At 59.4% G+C, this 16,081-nt stretch overlaps 2 protein-coding genes across 4 annotated transcripts in view; both read right to left on the reverse strand.

Annotated features, from left to right (window-relative positions):
- The window catches only part of RAB5B (RAB5B, member RAS oncogene family), an 18,422-nt gene extending 16,597 nt beyond the window's left edge, over positions 1 to 1,825 (reverse strand). The window contains exons 1-2 of one of the 2 annotated variants that reach the window (XM_050924745.1): positions 1,725 to 1,803; positions 483 to 545 (exon numbers count right to left, since the gene is read on the reverse strand). The gene's annotated coding sequence lies outside the window, so the exon portion shown is untranslated. Of the gene's footprint in view, positions 1 to 482; positions 546 to 1,724 lie in introns of both variants that reach the window. The other variant, XM_050924744.1, reaches the window with a different exon arrangement.
- A 2,668-nt stretch (positions 1,826 to 4,493) lies between these two features.
- Positions 4,494 to 12,222, reverse strand: CDK2 (cyclin dependent kinase 2). Of its 2 annotated transcripts, none has more exons than XM_050924732.1 (7): positions 11,957 to 12,222; positions 9,857 to 9,934; positions 9,418 to 9,538; positions 9,129 to 9,284; positions 8,388 to 8,489; positions 7,157 to 7,360; positions 4,494 to 6,543 (listed from the first exon to the last, which is right to left on the reverse strand). In XM_050924732.1, the coding sequence occupies exons 1-7, from the start codon at positions 12,070 to 12,072 to the stop codon at positions 6,439 to 6,441; spliced, it is 882 nt and encodes a 293-aa protein (XP_050780689.1). In that variant the 5' UTR covers positions 12,073 to 12,222; the 3' UTR covers positions 4,494 to 6,438. The 2 variants fall into 2 exon arrangements, with proteins under 2 accessions (XP_050780689.1, XP_050780688.1); XM_050924731.1 differs by having other exon boundaries at positions 9,129 to 9,299; positions 11,957 to 12,220.
- Between the last annotated feature and the right edge of the window lie 3,859 nt (positions 12,223 to 16,081).

Genomic DNA, 16,081 nt, shown 5'->3' on the forward strand with positions numbered 1-16,081 from the left:
CAGCTGAGAAACTCACCCATATGCTGGAGTCTGGCAGCCAGCCCACGAGACAAACCTGATAAGTGATGGTATGCTGGGGTATCGCAGCTACCCAGCTGCCCCTATTTAGGAGACAGGGCCCTTTTTTGCTCTCTCCAATAAAAGAAATATTTATCCCTTTCCCCTCCAGGAAGATCCCCTCTTCCAATGCATTTTTAATGGAGTTAAACAAGAAGGGGATTAGAAGCACCTCAGGGCTGTGGGAGACTATCCATGAATTTCTAACATGCCCGTCTTCACACTATCCAGCGGCTAATTACAAGGATTAGTGGAACCATCAGCAATGCCCAGCCAGGAGCACATTGGAGGCTGAGTCGACCGAGCAGCCCTGGATGTTAGTTATACACTATGGGGTTCCCCTTGCGCAGGTCTGCTCACAAGCACAGAGAAGCAATGAGGTGGTGTTTTCCTGCCCCAGGTGTCCCTGCGGTGAAGAGCTATACCTGCTGGGGTGTTTGATGGGCTGACCAGGAGGCAGCGGGAGCCTCTGTGCTGTCCTGCCCTCACTGTGGAAAAAACACATTAGCAACGTGGGCAGGCGTGAGGCCTAAGAATGACCTCAGGCCCCAGCCCCGGGGACAGGTGCAGCCAGGCCTCAAGCGAAGCAGTGTGCAGGGAGGGGGGGCAGGGGAGATGGACGAGTGTCTCTGTAACCTCACCTAGGCAAACAGAGCACAGTGGGGCTTGCTGGGACCTCAAGAACCCCAGCCCTGAGGGGTGGGGGATACAGCCCCTTTGCCATCCTACAGGAAGATGCACCCTGACCCCAACTCCTGCAAATGGGGCAGCTGGACCAGCTGCCAAGCCCCAGCCACCCTACAACCCTGGGCACCCTGAAATCTTTGCTCCCCCCAGAGCGAGCCAAGTGTCCCCGCTTCCTTCCAGCCTGCAACCCCCAACAGGCCAGTCATCCCCTCCCTGCCCCCCCGTGCAATAACCCCCCCGCCCTACCCTGCCCCCCCAGCAGGAAGTCATCCCCTCCCTGCCCCCCCGTGCAATAACCCCCCCGCCCTACCCTGCCCCCCCAATAGGCCAGTCATCCCCCCCGCCCCCCCGTGCAATAACCCCCCCGCCCTACCCTGCCCCCCCAATAGGCCAGTCATCCCCCCCGCCCCCCCGTGCAGTAACCCCCCCGCCCCACCCCCCCCAACAGGCCAGTCATCGCCCCCTCCGTGCAGTAACCCCCCCGCCCTACCCTGCCCCCCCAGCAGGCCAGTCATCCCCCCCGCCCCCCCGTGCAGTAACCCCCCCGCCCCACCCCCCCCAACAGGCCAGTCATCCCCCCCGCCCCCCCGTGCAGTAACCCCCCCGCCCTACCCTGCCCCCCCAGCAGGCCAATCACCCCCCCCACCCCCCCCGTGCAGTAACCCCCCCGCCCCACCCCCCCCAACAGGCCAGTCATCCCCCCCGCCCCCCCGTGCAGTAACCCCCCCGCCCCACCCCCCCCAACAGGCCAGTCATCCCCCCCGCCCCCTCCGTGCAGTAACCCCCCCGCCCTACCCTGCCCCCCCAGCAGGCCAATCACCCCCCCCACCCCCCCCGTGCAGTAACCCCCCCTCCCGGCCCCGCCCCCGCAGGGCCCAGGGGCCCAGACCCCCTCACCGCACGGGGCGGGGCAGAGACCCCCCGCAAACGGGCCGGCCCCCGGCCCCCGCCCCGCCCCGCCCCGCCCCGCTCCCCGGTACCTGAGGCGGCTCCAGCTCCGTCCCCCCAGTCTCGGCCCCTAAAGTGTCGAACACACAAACAGCTGCTCTCAACCAAACCTTCCTCTGGTGGGCGGGGCTAAGAGGCTGTGGCGCCAATCCGTGCCTGGCTCCAGGCGAGCGGACACGCCCATGCCAGCCGTCTCGCCCAATTGCTGCTCCGGAAAATACATCACCGGGCTACCCAACTCGATTCGCCAATAAGAGCTCACAAATGGCCGGATGGGCGCAAACTTTGGCCAATGACGACTGGGGAGCATAGAGCAAACAAACCAATAAAATGGAAGAACGTCATGGTAGGCGTGGATCTTATGTTAACTGACGGACCCTGAGACCAATGAAACAGCAGTTGTTCCGGGGGCTGCAGCAACAACAAATAAGGTGACCTAAAGGGGCGGCACCCTCGAGCTCCACTGTCCAATCACTATCAGGAATGCTGTCCCCTCTTTCCAATCACAGGGACCAGAAAGCGATGATTGACAAGCGAAGGACGGCGCCTCACCCTCCCTATTCTGGCCAAGCAAAGGACGGCCCGCCTCCCCGCTGGCCAATCAGAGGCGAGTCTGGGAATGATTGGCAGGGCACGGGTGAGAAGGAAGGTGAGAACCCGGAGGCCTCTGGAATCTGACCTTTGACCTTGGCATGAACCTCTCCCCAATTAGCTTAATTGAGCTAAAAATAGACGATAGTTCCCGGGCTCAGTGACCACGGGTGCATCTAGGGGGTGGAGCCAGGCACCAGGAGCCCAAGGGGGTGGGGCCCAGGGATAGGGGCAGAGCCTGAGGGGGTGGGGCCCAGATAAGGGCAGGGCCTAGGAAAGGGGCGGGGCCTACAGCTGTAGCCCAGAGGAAGGCGGAGCCAAGGCAGGGCAGGGTCTGGGTGCCAGGAGCCCGGGCGTCTGATGACCCAGGGCAGGGGCCCAGGCCCCAGCAGTCAGGCCAGGCCAGGGGGGCACAGGGCCCATGTGGGGCTCCAGGCCCTATAGACACCAGGGCACCCGGGTCGTTGCTGGGACCCAGGAAAGGGCCTGAGCCTGGCTTGCCAGGCCCCTGCTCACTGATAGTACCAGGGGCCGCAGGCTTCTGGGCCAGGTGCTGCGTAGACACCAAAAAGCTGGCCCCTGCCTCCACGAGCTCACACCCCTTCAGCAAAAATGGCAGCTACTGGTCCAGAAAGGTGGCTGGAGGAAGGGCCGTGGGTGGGGACCGCGGGCCATCCGGCGGGGTGGGCCGGGAGCCCAGGGCTGGCATGGCCAGGCAGCTGCCCGTTGCAACATTCCCAGAGCTCGGGGGAGCTTCGGTCAACAGCTCTACGCCTCCCATACAACAGAGCTGTTAGCCTCTTGCCCTCAGCACTAAAATCGCCCCTGACAAGGCCCCAGGGAAGAACGTGAACTTTCCCAGATAAACTTAATGGCCCTAGTCCAGCCGTGCACGTCACTGGTGCTATTCTGCTTATGCTCTGTCAGCTGCTGGCTCTCATCTTGCCTTGTAAGCACTTTGGAGCACAGGCTGCGTGCAGCACCTTGCACAGTGGGACCTGGCCCATGACTAGGCACTCTTAAGCACAGAGCCTGACAGGTACTGGAGTAGCCAACTGCCATTGAAATCGGTGCCTAACACCCACTTCAATAGCTTTGTATTTGTACCAAGGTCTGTTAGCAGAGCTGGGAACAGAACCTGTTTCTAAGTGACCTACCCACTGGACAGGACTTCCTCTCTCACCTCACAGAAGATACTGTCCGCTGTAGCTATCCCCTTGGAAGAAAATCACATTCACGACAAGTTAAAACTAAGAATATTTTTAATGATTTATAAACCAATCCCATAATAACATTTGGTAAGAAACAACAGTCTACAAAGAATTACAAAAATCAAGGATGACAAATATATTTGAGGGTTTGTTTGTTAAAAATATTCACTTAGACAAGCACCATGGAGTTTTTGCAACAAACTTTATACAAATCTAGAGCGCTGCTTTAAAACTAACCCAGCCTTATAAATATTGCCCTATTTGTTGCAGTCCAAAAAATATATTCATGCTCCCAAATATTGTGTCATTATAGCTATTAACCCCCATCTGTCTCGCCTTCCCTCTGTTTTCATCATGAGTTGGCAGGAGCAATGTTTTGGGGGAATTCTCTTCCGCCTTCTGTAGCCAGCGGCTCGGAGACTCAATTTCCCCTCCCTCCTCAAACCAGCCCCCATTAGGCACTTTACGTTGCTGTCCTAACCCTACATTTTTCTTTAGGCAACTGAGTTGAGAAAAACAGCTAGTCAGCTGTGGAAGGAAACGACACCAACCCTTCTGCTTGAAAGAAACTCAAGATCCAAGAGCTCAAAATAGCTGTGCTAGGAACAGAACCAGTCAGACTTTTACCCCTCACCTGGACAAGGCCCATATGGCTTATGAGCTTCCCTTAATGATCATTCTTCTCCTGGAATATTAATTTGTACCTCTAAAATACTTTTATAAACAACCCTTAAATATAAAATGTTTTACTATAAAATGCACCAAGTCTGTTTTTAAATAGTCTATTAATCTATTGTCAACTGATCACTTTTGGTTTAGACATGGATTTCCCCCTCCCCCATCTCCCCTTTAAGCAGACCCCAAGAGCTTGGCGGTGGGCAGGTGAGAGCAGCCCACCATCCGCACCATGGGATGTTCCAGGCTGTTACAACTGGGGCTGTTTGTAGGGAAACATCACCAACGCATCCAGAACTGATCCCGTTACGCTGGCGGACAGCTGCCCCCAGTGAGCTCGATCGGCGCCTTCCTGTCCATTCCAACACCCCATCTGCACTGCACCCGAGTATCTGGCTGCCACCGAGGGCTGGGTGACGGGGGATACTTTCAAACACCCTTCCCCATCCTGCAGGGCAATCCATGTGGAAGACTGCTCCAACCCAGACTCAGTAGCATTCCCCCCCCCCCCCCGCCCTTGAGCTGCCCCTGCTTCCCCAGGTTTGGGCCGTTCTTTGTGGATTTAAAATCAGATTCGTTGCTGGGTGGCCAAATCGGACCTTCCAGGGAAACACAGACACCAGGGTGGCAGGGACATCCACAGGAAAGGAGGCGAATTAAAATCGCAGATTGGGTGCAAGTACCAATTTCACAGGCCAGATCCTCAGCTGGTGTAAATACGCATCGCCCTGCTGGGGATCTGGCCCCACGTGCCGGAGCCAGCCTTTCCACAGGCTGAAGCGCCTCTGGCATGGAAAGATCTGAGCCAAAGGAAAGTGACAAGGAATCCCACCCCTCCGGGAGCCAGCCCTCCAGAGCACGTGGGGAAGAGCCCGGCTGGCACCTGTTCTAGTGGGGTGTATGTCAGATTGTGGGGTCAGATCCGTACCTGGCATAAGCTGCCATTGCACCATTGACAAGTCAGTGGAACCCCACTGATCGACACCCACTGAGGCTCTGTCCCCTTGCAGTGAGCTTGCCCATAGGCGGTGCCACAGAACGAGCGGCCAATGATGCAGCGGGTGGAGAATCTGTCAGAGGAGACTGCAGCACCCTCAGGCTGGGGGCTCCTTTCGGGACCAAAGTCCTTTACTTTCAAAGCCCTTCAGGGAGCAGAGAATCAGGGGGCATCTTGCGGGGAGGCCAGGAGAAGAGCTGGCTGCAAGGATCAGTTTCAGCTCCTGGGTGCCTGCTCCACCACCCGGCGCAGGGTGAAGCCTTTAGAGCAAACCCCCTCCTGTGGGTGCAGATTCTCCCCAGAGCGGATGAGGAACCTGCTTCCCTGCAGAAGCCACATGCATCAGGTCACTCATGGTGAGACGCTCCCATGGGGAGGAGGACGCCAGCATCGGACGTGCGAGGGTCTCGGGCCTCGTCGGTCAAAACGCTTCTGCCCATGGGACATGGGGGGATGCTAAGTGAGCAGAGTCCCTGCTTAGGGTCAGATCCTGCCAGGGAAGGAGGGGAGCTGAGCGGGCCCAACATGCTGCAGGATCAGCCCTTACAACGCATGTTTCCTGAGCGGTTGGGGACACGTGGGCCCCCCCAACCCAAAGAGCCGCTGGGGATTCAGGCAGCTGATCCGCAGCAGGAACAGGAGTCGCCAGCAGCGCCAGCTGCGGTTCGAGGCCCTGGTGCAGCAGATGCCAGGGTGCTGGCCAGGGAGCAGGCAGCGGGTGAGTTCACCAGGGCCAGTGAGCGTATCTAGTTTGAACCAATCTCGCTGGTAGGAGAGGATGGTTCTCCAGCCAGACCCTCCCTGCCTTCCACCCATCGAGGAGGCGTGCAGGCTCCAGGGGCGTTCATCCTGTGTTGGAGCAGGAATTCGAGGGGCTCCGCTGAAGAGGCTGGGGGGGGCATGCCGAGGGAGATGAGAGATGGGGCTCAATCAGGGCAGCTGGGGGGGGGGGGGGGGGGCGGGCACTCCCAGCTGCAGCGAGCAATGTCCCATTGCTGGTGCTGAAATCCAAGCCCTCCAGGGAGCATCAAAGCCACAGACTAGGAGCTCCAGCCAGGGCAGTGGGGGCTGGGCTGGGCAGTCCCCACACCCCCCATCCAGCATCCCCATGGTCGGGGGGCTAAGTGCAAGTCCGCAGGGACAGGATGAGTCACAGGACCCCCGGGGCAGGCCCAGCCCCAGGAGACGGATCCAGATACAGGCACAGGCCAGACAGCACCAGCATGGAGGCAGCAGAGTCCTGGCCGGGCCGACCCCCTCCCCGAAGCCACTTCACAAGCGCAGATGAGGGACGGCCTTGGTGACGTCCTGGAAGAAGGGATGGTTCAGCGCTGACTTGGCCGAAATCCGCTTGTTAGGGTCGTAGTGCAGCATTTGCTGGGTAGGAGAGGGGTGGGTGGTTATTGTGGGTGAGGGACGGGACAAGCAGGAACCCTGGCAACTTTCATCATGAAGCACCAAGGTGGGTCACACCCAAGGCCGTAGCGCAGCTGCCTCTGAGGTGGAACGTGGTCGTTGTTCCAACACCACCACTAAGAACAGGGAATGAGACGGAATCTCGAACCCTTGGAACATCTCCAGGGGAATTTAGAGACAACGCGATGGACTCTGGTCCGGACGCTGGGGCTAACGCCTCTCGCGACGGGAGGGCAGAGGGTCTGGCAGGCAGGACTCCTGGGACTCATTCCAGCTCTGGGATGGGGACCTGGGGTCTATTCCTGGTTTTGCCGCTGATTGCGTGGCCTAAACAAGTCACTTCCCCCCATGGCTCAGGCTGCCCCGGGGTGGTGGGGGGTGGGGAGATGGGGAGGCTGCTTGCTGTCCATGTAGCACCAGTGGAGGGCTATGGAGCTTGGCTACAGCTGGAGGGCACTTGGCTTCCAGTCCCCAGATCCAGCCCTGCCCTCTCCCAAGAAACCCTATCCCCCCTGGTCTTCCCCCAAGCTAACCAAGGTTCCGGGTCAATCCTGGAGCCCCCCCAGCTACTCACAGCCAAGAGCTTCCTCCCTTCCTCGTCCAGGGGGGGCACCACCTTGCTGAAGTCCTGCCTGGCCCATTTGGGGAAGCTGGGCTTGTAATCGGGCATGGAAGTGACCCCCGGCCACACGGCCTCGTCCGGGGTGCCCAGCGTCCGGAAGATGCGGAAGAGCTGGTCAATTTCCGAGTCTCCAGGGAACAGGGCTCGCCTGGTGATCTGGACGGCAGGAGAGGGGTCAAGTGAGGTCCCAGCACGGCCCCACCTCCCAATGGCTCAAAGCGGTGAGGGGGGCTTTCCCACCCTCCCCTCTCCCTGAAGGAGGGAGCTGAGGGCCAGGGGTGCTCTGGCCACACACGTTACTGGGCTCAGCACAGGGAGAAGTCAATGGCCTGCATGGATCATTTCACGATCCCCTCTGGCCTTAAACCCTACGAACCGTCCCCTCGCTCTACAGCCTCGTGACTGACCCCCCAACTGCAGAAAAGCCTCTACCTAGCAGGCATGGGGGTGACCTGGGCACGAAGGGTTAAGGCCAACTGGCTCCCGTGGGAAATGGGCTGCTCCGTGGTCTGCTCCCCTCTCACCCACCCCGTGATGCAGACGCCAGCCCATGTGTTCCGCATGACACACCTCTTCGTCCCCCCACTGCCAGCACAACCCCTTCCCCTGGAGTGGGGGACATGCCAGGCAGGGCACCCCCTCCAGAACGCAACAGAGCCCCTTTATTTCCTGGTTCCCGCTCAGCGGGTCAGCACCCTGCTCCAGGGACGGGTGACGTCACCAAGTGCATCCCGGAGCTGCCCCGGGCAGAGGAAGCGAGGCTGAGGCTGGCCATCTGACACCATCAGCAGCTCTGGCAGCGTGTGGGGGGGCCTTGATCAGATCCGGCCAGGCTGGGATCTGACCCATCGCACCCTTAACGCTGCCTCTCACGCCTGGGGGGAAACTAACAAGGGAGACTCCTCTGTGGAGCACCAGGCCAGGCAGCGGAATCTGCTGCCCCCGCTGGGCCCAGTGGTGGCTGGGTGCAGAGGCAAGATGGAGTAACTAACTCACACTCCTTCCCCCAGCATGTGACAGGACGAGCTGGGAACAGAGAGAAGCAGGGAAAAGCCCCCCACACCCTTGATCTCACAGACACACATGACCTTGTTTCATTCCCCCCCACTGCATGTGGCACACGTGGCCCCTCCCTGACTGCGGGACGAGAAAAACCACGTGCCAGGAGGCAGGGGACACATACCATCTCGGCAAAGATGCAGCCCAGGCTCCAGATATCCACAGCCGTCGAGTAGTACTTGCAGCCGAGCAGGATTTCAGGGGCCCGGTACCAGAGAGTCACCACCTGGCGAAGTGGGGGAAATCCTTGTTAATCACGACAGGGACGTCTCTCACCCTTTCCTCGCCAAGGACCCCCAGGGGCTTTACACCCAATAGGCCTCTGGGAAACTTCATAATCCCCATTTTGCAGATGGGGAAACCGAGGCACAGAAAGGGAAACTCACCCAAGGCGAGAGAGCGAATTTTGGGGGGAGCTGAGAATAGAACCCAGGAGTCCGGGCTCCCGGCCTTGTGGGAGTAACCGTTAGACACTCCTCTCCCTAGCAGGACTTTGGCCCAGGAATGGAGTGGCAGGCAGGGTGGTGTGAGGCCATGGATCTGGGAGTCTGGGGTAGGCGCAGGGGCTGCAGCCGGATCTCTCCCACCCCCTAGGGGCTGGTGGTGGCATGACAGCCTTGGAGGAGTCCACAGGAGGATGGGTCCATGGCTCAGCCCTTACAAGGAGGAGGCTAAGTCACGTACGCTCTGCAGAAGGCAGGATCAGCTGGAGCCGGGGGTCCTGGTGCAGGGAGGACAGGGATACTCAGCCCATCAGGGAGCACCTACCCGGGTGAGGTGGCCCCATCTCACTACCTAGCCCCTGGGTCCCAGCTCCCAGCAGGTGCCAGATGGCTGGAGGAGGGGGGAGCCCCCCCGGACGCACCTCATGGGTGTAGGTTCGCACTGGCACGCCAAACGCCCGCGCCAGCCCGAAGTCAGCCAGCTTGATGGCTCCCTCGGCATTGATGAGCAGGTTCTGGGGCTTGAGGTCGCGGTGCAGCACCCGGTGGGAGTGGCAGAAGGCCAGGCCCTGCAGCAGCTGGAACAGGTAACTCTGCAGCGGGGGGCAGACAGGGCTGGGGTCAGAGGGGACCTCGGCTTGCAGGCCGCAGGGGAGGAAAGGAAAGGAGGCTGGGGAAGGGGCTGAGCAGCCTGCTGGCCAGGCTCATTACCTTGACGAGGGGCAGAGGGATGCCGCTGATGGAGGACGCATCCATGAACTTCTTCAGGTCCTGGTGCAGAAACTCGAAGACCAGGTAGAGCTTGTTCTCCGTGTGGATCACGTCCAGCAGCCTGTGGGCGCAGGGAGAGGAACGAGGAGACGTCACCGCTCCCGCCCCGGGGAGGCCCTTGCAGGAGGGGTGGTGGCGTTCACTCGCTGTGTCCCATGCCCCTCCTGGCCTGTGCTGAGCCTGCCAGAGATGGCAGCGGGCAGCACCCGGCGTGACGAGCTTGGGAGGCACACGTCCCGCTGGGGAGCCAGGTCCAGACCAGCCACGATGGGGGCCACAGGAGGGGGAAGAGGGGCTCTGGGTCACAGTAGCTTGGCAACCACGTGGTGCCACCCTACAGGGACTTCATTAACTCACTTCGCCACCCGCCCCCACTTACTTGACGATATTGGAGTGATTCAGCTCCTTGAGCAGGGAGATCTCCCGGATGGCCGTGCTGGGGACGCCCTCCGTCTCTCTGCAGGGGGGAGGGAAGCCGTGGGGAGCCTGGAGACACGCAGAGGGTCTGGGGCTCCAATCTACCCCAGCCCTGCCCCCCAGCCCAGCACACACAGGCCCCAGTCTAGTGCAGCAGCAATATGCCAAAAACTCTTTACACAGGCTGCAACACCATGGAAATGCAGCCCCTTCTGAGGTGGAAGCAACAGCAAGGAGAGGGGGCAGTTTAGGATATGGGGACAAACTGCCTGCCTGCCCTAGGGAGTGCTCACTTCTGTGCGGAGCTGACAGGGCCCCTGAACGCAAGCCTGGAGCAGCTCTCTGGGTCGGAACGAGGGGGTCAGGGCCCTGTGCACTGCTGCATCCCCTCCTAGGGAGTAACTAACAGCCTCTTTCCTAGGCTCCGAGACCCAGAGCATCAGATGCTGGACACAGGCACCAACTGCAAAATACAACACAGCAGCTCCAGGCATGCTGGGCCAGGGCCAGACCAGGGCCATTTCCCCACCTGAAACTCGTGACCAGGGAGTGGCACCCACCTGCCCAGCCTGTGCTGACCAGCACCACGCAGGCAGGCAGCAGGAGCGGCTGGGGGCTGGGAATGCAGTCTCCAGTGGGGTTTGTGGATTAGGATCCATAGGGCCATTGGGATCACCTGGCCGGGTCAGTGTCCCGCAGGCCCGGCACCCCCCAGCTGAGCTAGAGCTGAGCTTGGAGAAAAACGTCCAATGTCCATTTAAAAACGGCCAGTGATGGAGAATCCACTACAGCCCTTGGGAAACTGTCCAGTGGTTACTGACCCTCGTCCTTCCGGATTTGTGCCTCATCTCCAGTCAGAAATTGTCTCACTTCAAGGTCCTGCCACTGGACCTGTTAGACCAGGGGTCTCAAACTCAACCAGTGCCAGTCCTCCAATCCTCCCAGCAGGCCAAGAATGGCACTCATGCTGCCCAGAACCCGCCCCCTACCTGCCTAATACTCTGGGAGGGAGTTTTGCGGGGGAGGGTCTTGGGTAGGGGATTGGGGGGCAGGCTCTGGGAGGGAGTTGGGATGCAGAAGGGGTGAGAGGTTGGGCTCTGGGCTGGAGTTTGGGTGCAGCTCTGAGCTGGGGCAGGGGGTGGGCGTGCAGAAGGGGGTGGGGTTGCAGGCTCTGGGAGGGAGTTTGGGGGTGGGAGGGGCTGTGTGGGAAGGGGGTGGGGGTGCAGGCTCTGGGTCTTCTCTGAGCTTCTCCAAGGGCTCCACATCCCCCTTGGATTGCGGGCACCAGAACCAGGCACAGACGCTGGCTGCAGCCTCAGTCCAACCTCCGGCCCCTACTGGAGCTGTGGACAGCTGGCCCCGAGCCCCACCGCACGGCACCGACTTCACCTGCCCCCGCACTGAGAGTGACAGTGACGGGACCCACACGGGCGGCCCCGAGAGGCAGAGCCAGCTGGGCTGGCCAGTCACTGCACCTGGGAGAGAATTTCCGCGCAGCCCCGAGGGCAGCCGGACGGTGCAGGACGGGCTGCTCCGGCGGCGCCCAGGAGCGGGTGAGGACCGGGCTCCGCTCCACGCGATGACCGTTGTCAGGGCGCTAAGACCTGCCCCAGAACTGGGGCTCATTCCCCCCCCCCCGCACCAGTCACCCCAGGCGGGCGCTTGGAGCGCTGGTGCATGGAGCCCCACGGAGCGAGGCTGATTGACCCCAGGACCAGCCAGCGGCCCCTGGAGGGAGTGACCCGGTGCCCCCCCAGCACCCCTACCCCAAGGGTTACCCGGGCCCCCAGCAGCGCCCTGCCCCCCACTAGCTCGGCACTCGGGCTCTGCGGAACCGCCATGGCCCCAGCGCACCTCGGCTGCCGCTCGCCAAGTGAATTCGTGCCAAGCCCCTGGTGACAGCCCCCCCGGCCCCCCCATGCCAGATCTGCAGCCCCAGGGGGCCACACGCTTCGCCCCCAGCCCTCGAGGCGAGGGGTCTGCCCGGCCAGCTCCCTGCCCCCCAAGCCTCGGGCCCCGCGGCCGGGGGTTCCCTGGGACTCCCCGGGGGGGGGGGACTCACGTATCCAGGCGGATTTTCTTCAGCGCCACCACCTCGCCGGTGACTTTGTTCCTGGCCTTGTAGACAACCCCGTAGGTGCCCTCGCCGATCTTCTCCACCTTCTGGAAGTTCTCCATGGGGCGCGGGCCGGGGCGGGTCTCGGAGCCTGCCCGCCCCGGGGAGGGGGCCCGGGCTGGGAGCCGGGGATCGGGATCGGGCCCGGGGGGCGGGGCGGCCCGGACAGAACGTTCCGCAGCCCCCGACGGTTACAAACCCCCCCAACTGGCAACAATGTAGCGCCGCCCCCCGCCGGCCGCTTCCCGCGTTCCACTCGCCCCGCCCACCCCGCCGCGCCATTGGCTGGCGCCTGGAGGGGACGCTGGGAGCGACGCGGGAGGCTCTTAAAGGGACAGGCGCCAAGAAAGCAGCGCCCCCCACTTGCCCCGTAGGGTTGCGGGGTGGGGCAGACTCAGAGCTGCGCTTAAATCCTAGGTGACCCCCCCCGCTGGGTGTCAGTGGGGGGAGCCCCAGGGGGCTCCAGGCCAGTCCAAGGGCTGCTCCCCCAGCCGTGTTTATTATTGGGGGGATTTCCCCAGCCCCCCTCCCCAATGCTTTAACTCCAGGTGCTCCCCCTGTCCCTCCCTTCCCCCACCCCGCCTGCGGAACCCCCCAGCCCTGCCTAGGGGCCGCCTGGCAGAATACGAAGGGGGGTCCCCAGGGTTAAGATTAGGATCAGTTTATGGCAAGTGCCCCCGCTTGGGCCCCTGTTTGCACAGAAGCCCTGAGGACCTCGCTCGGAGCCAGGGTTCAGACTGGGCTTTTGGCCTCTGTTCCAAACATTAAACCACTAAGGCCCAGCTCCTGGAAAGTACTGAGGCTCCAAACTTCTTTTGAGGATCTGGCCATCAGGCCTCCTCCGCACGGGGGATTTCAGACCTAGCAGCCTAAAGGAGCCAGCCACACACGCAACCCCCTCGCCCCCAGGGGATTTGTGCGCCGTGAGCTGCGCCCAGCCCTGGCCTTTCTGAGCAGGAGCAGCACAATTCATCTGTGCAGCTGATCAATGAGACGGTCCAAGCTGTGACTTGAGCACAACCTAGAAGCACCTGCCCAGGGCTCTTTAATCCAGCAGACAAAAGAGCTGGCAGTGGAAGGCCGCGGAGTTCCTGCTGAACTGGTTTTGTTCTGCGCCTGCCATTTCGGGCGAGGAGATCCCGTGCGGCGATGCACCTTGCTCACTGCCCATCAGGCCTCAGCTCGTGAACGGGGACTCAGGGGGCTCGTGTTGGTGCAAGTTTATTGTGTTAATCGGCTCCTTCCTTTCCGCTCTCTCTCCTTTCCTGGAGCCCGGGGCTCTCCTCCCCGAAGGGATCCGGCTCCAACCATTCTGTGTGTGTCTCGGATAGTGTCGGCTGGTCTGTTCTGAAACCTCAGGGACGCACAGAGTCTGACATCTCCTGGGGATGTGCTTTGGGGCAGTCTTCCACCAGTGAGGGACAAAGGCTCCACAGTGCTTGTGTGTCAGAGTCACGTCACAGATGGTCATTGGTAATGATTTCATTGCTAGTCAAAGCCTGTAGGAAAGGAGCAGGAGGATCTGTACTGTCGACTGTCAGCGGCATCTCATTTTGGAGCCACAAATTGGTAGCAAACTGATACTCTGGGTGCTGTGGGCCAGTCCCTTCCTCACTGTGCGTCTCACTTTCACCATTAAATTCATGCAAGATAAAAACTCACTCTGCTTTGGGCTTCCCTGAGGCTCGTCTCTGAAGATCTCAGAATACTTTCCTGATATTAAAGACCTGAGCTTCACAAGCTTCCTAAGAGGTAGATGTAAGTTCTCCAGTGACAGGCTGGTCTTTTTATAGTGGGTATGTACCACATCTAGCGCACCAGTACATGATTGAACCCCGGGCACTACTGCAAGGCACATCCTAAATAGACCCATTTTAAAAGACTGAGGCATAGAAGAGATGCAATTTACCGCCTGTTCCACTGGGCTTAAGCTGACAGGCTATCTGCTCTAACTATGAGACCTCACTCTCCAAGGTGGGACGAGAACCTAGGAGTCCTGGTGCACAAGCCTGTGCTCTAACCACTAGACCATACTCCACCCATGAGCTGGCTGCTGTTTAGAATAAACAAAATCCATTCTCTTTGAATCTGGCCAAACCAGATCTCTGCTACTTGAATCAGTGACCAATGAGCTAATGGAATGTGACCTGGGTTCTTCCAAATATTAAACATTATGTCGTTCTGCGAAGGGGGCTGTGACATTCCTCACGGTACCATCTGGATTGATGGACAGCTGTGTCCCCTTAAACTTTTGAATCTGGAGTGCCTTACACTGCTTTGCTGTGAGAACAACCACTTCTGGTCCATTCACACAGCCTCTAGCATACAGACTCACTCCCAGCTGAATAGACGAGTGCTTCTTCTTCAGAAGAAGTGGGTATTCACCCACAAAAGCTCATGCTCCAAAACGTCTGTTAGCCCATGTCTACATCTAAAATTTTGCAGCGCTGGTTGTTACAGCTGTATTAGTACAGCTGTATAGGGCCAGCGCTGCAGAGTGGCCACACTTACAGCAACCAGCGCTGCAAGAGGTGTTAGATGTGGCCACACTGCAGCGCTGTTGGGCGGCTTCAAGGGGTTTCGGGGAACGCGAGAGCAAACCGGGAAAGGAGACCAGCTTCGCCGCGGTTTGCTCTCGCGTTCCGCGAACCACCCTGCAAACCGCAGGGAAGGAGACCTGCTTGCTCGGGTTCGGGGAACGCGAGAGCAAACCGGGAAAGGAGACCAGCTTCGCCGCGGTTTGCTCTCGCGTTCCGCGAACCACCCTGCAAACCACAGGGAAGGAGACCTGCTTGTTCGGGGAACGCGAGAGCAAACCGCGGCGAAGCTGGTCTCCTTTCCTGGTTTGCTCTCGCGTTCCCCGAACCCGAGCAAGCAGGTCTCCTTCCCTGCGGTTTGCAGGGTGGTTCGCGGAACGCGAGAGCAAACCGCGGCGAAGCTGGTCTCCTTTCCCGGTTTGCTCTCGCGTTCCCGGAACCACCCTGCAAACCGCAGGGAAGGAGACCTGCTTGCTCAGGGTTCGGGGAACGCGAGAGCAAGCCGGGGAAGGAGACCAGCTTGATTACCAGAGGCTTCCTCAGGTATGCTGGGATACCTGCTTATTCCACGGAGGTCAAGAAAAGCGCTGGTAAGTGTCTATACTTGATTACCAGCGCTGGATCACCAGCGCTGGATCCTCTACACCCGAGACAAAACGGGAGTACGGCCAGCGCTGCAAACAGGGAGTTGCAGTGCTGGTGGTGCCCTGCAGATGTGTACACCTCCTAAGTTGCAGCGCTGTAACTCCCTCACCAGCGCTGCAACTTTCTGATGTAGACAAGCCCTTTGTCTATAAGGTGCCACAGGATTCTTTGCTGCTTTTAAAGAAATAAAAGGTAAAACTCAAACTAACACCTAACATCTCTCACCAGATGCTCACAGCAGTCTGGCTGGATTCCTTTGGCCAGGACCCCTCCCCAGTTCTCTTTTTCAAATGTGATCGAAGCCATGAATAGAGATGAGGGGAGAGAGGTGATCTGGGGCCTCTGATCCTCATTTTTATATCTTTTCCTCCTCTTTGAGAATCAGCTCCGCTGGGGTTCAGGTGACAGCAAGTCTGCTCTTTTGCCAAGATGTAAATTTCTTGCTCACATCCTTCTTCCTGCCAAAGAACGGCTGCTTAATCAGGTGATTGTCCAGTTGATTTTGTTGACACCTGGCTAAGGCATCAATTTGCCTTTTTGTCGCTGAGGAACTTGTTTGGGCTGGTTCCCCAGATTTGAAATATGCTTTGGTAAAATCATACACTAGAAGCTTATAACTTCACATACAATGCTGCCACACCAATTTTACCAGGACAACAATGATCAGCGAATGATGCATTTTCAAATGCTACCTCACAAGGCAAACTTTGTACAACATTTATCACAGTCTTGTAAAAGTGGTGAATGTAGGGATACGTCTGTCACAGAGAAACCTTGGGCCAGGGGTTTATTAAACAGGATTTTGCTGATATGTCTGGTGTTTGGAGGAAGAAGTTACACAGTAATCATTTTCTTAGCACGATAATATCCTGAACACAGAGGCTCAGAT

This window comes from Gopherus flavomarginatus, chromosome 16 (genome assembly GCF_025201925.1).
Source record: "Gopherus flavomarginatus isolate rGopFla2 chromosome 16, rGopFla2.mat.asm, whole genome shotgun sequence".
Taxonomy (NCBI): Eukaryota; Metazoa; Chordata; order Testudines; family Testudinidae; genus Gopherus; species Gopherus flavomarginatus.

Excerpts from the sequence above, each read along its gene's own strand:
- CDK2 (XM_050924731.1), bottom strand. The coding sequence starts at position 12,072 with ATGGAGAACTTCCAGAAGGTGGAGAAGATCGGCGAGGGCACCTACGGG. Across the intron at positions 8,490-9,128 it reads TGCGAACCTACACCCATGAG|GTGGTGACTCTCTGGTACCG; the intron begins GTGCGTCCGGGG and ends CCACTTCGCCAG. Across the intron at positions 7,361-8,387 it reads GCTGCATCTTTGCCGAGATG|ATCACCAGGCGAGCCCTGTT; the intron begins GTATGTGTCCCC and ends CCTGCCGTCCAG.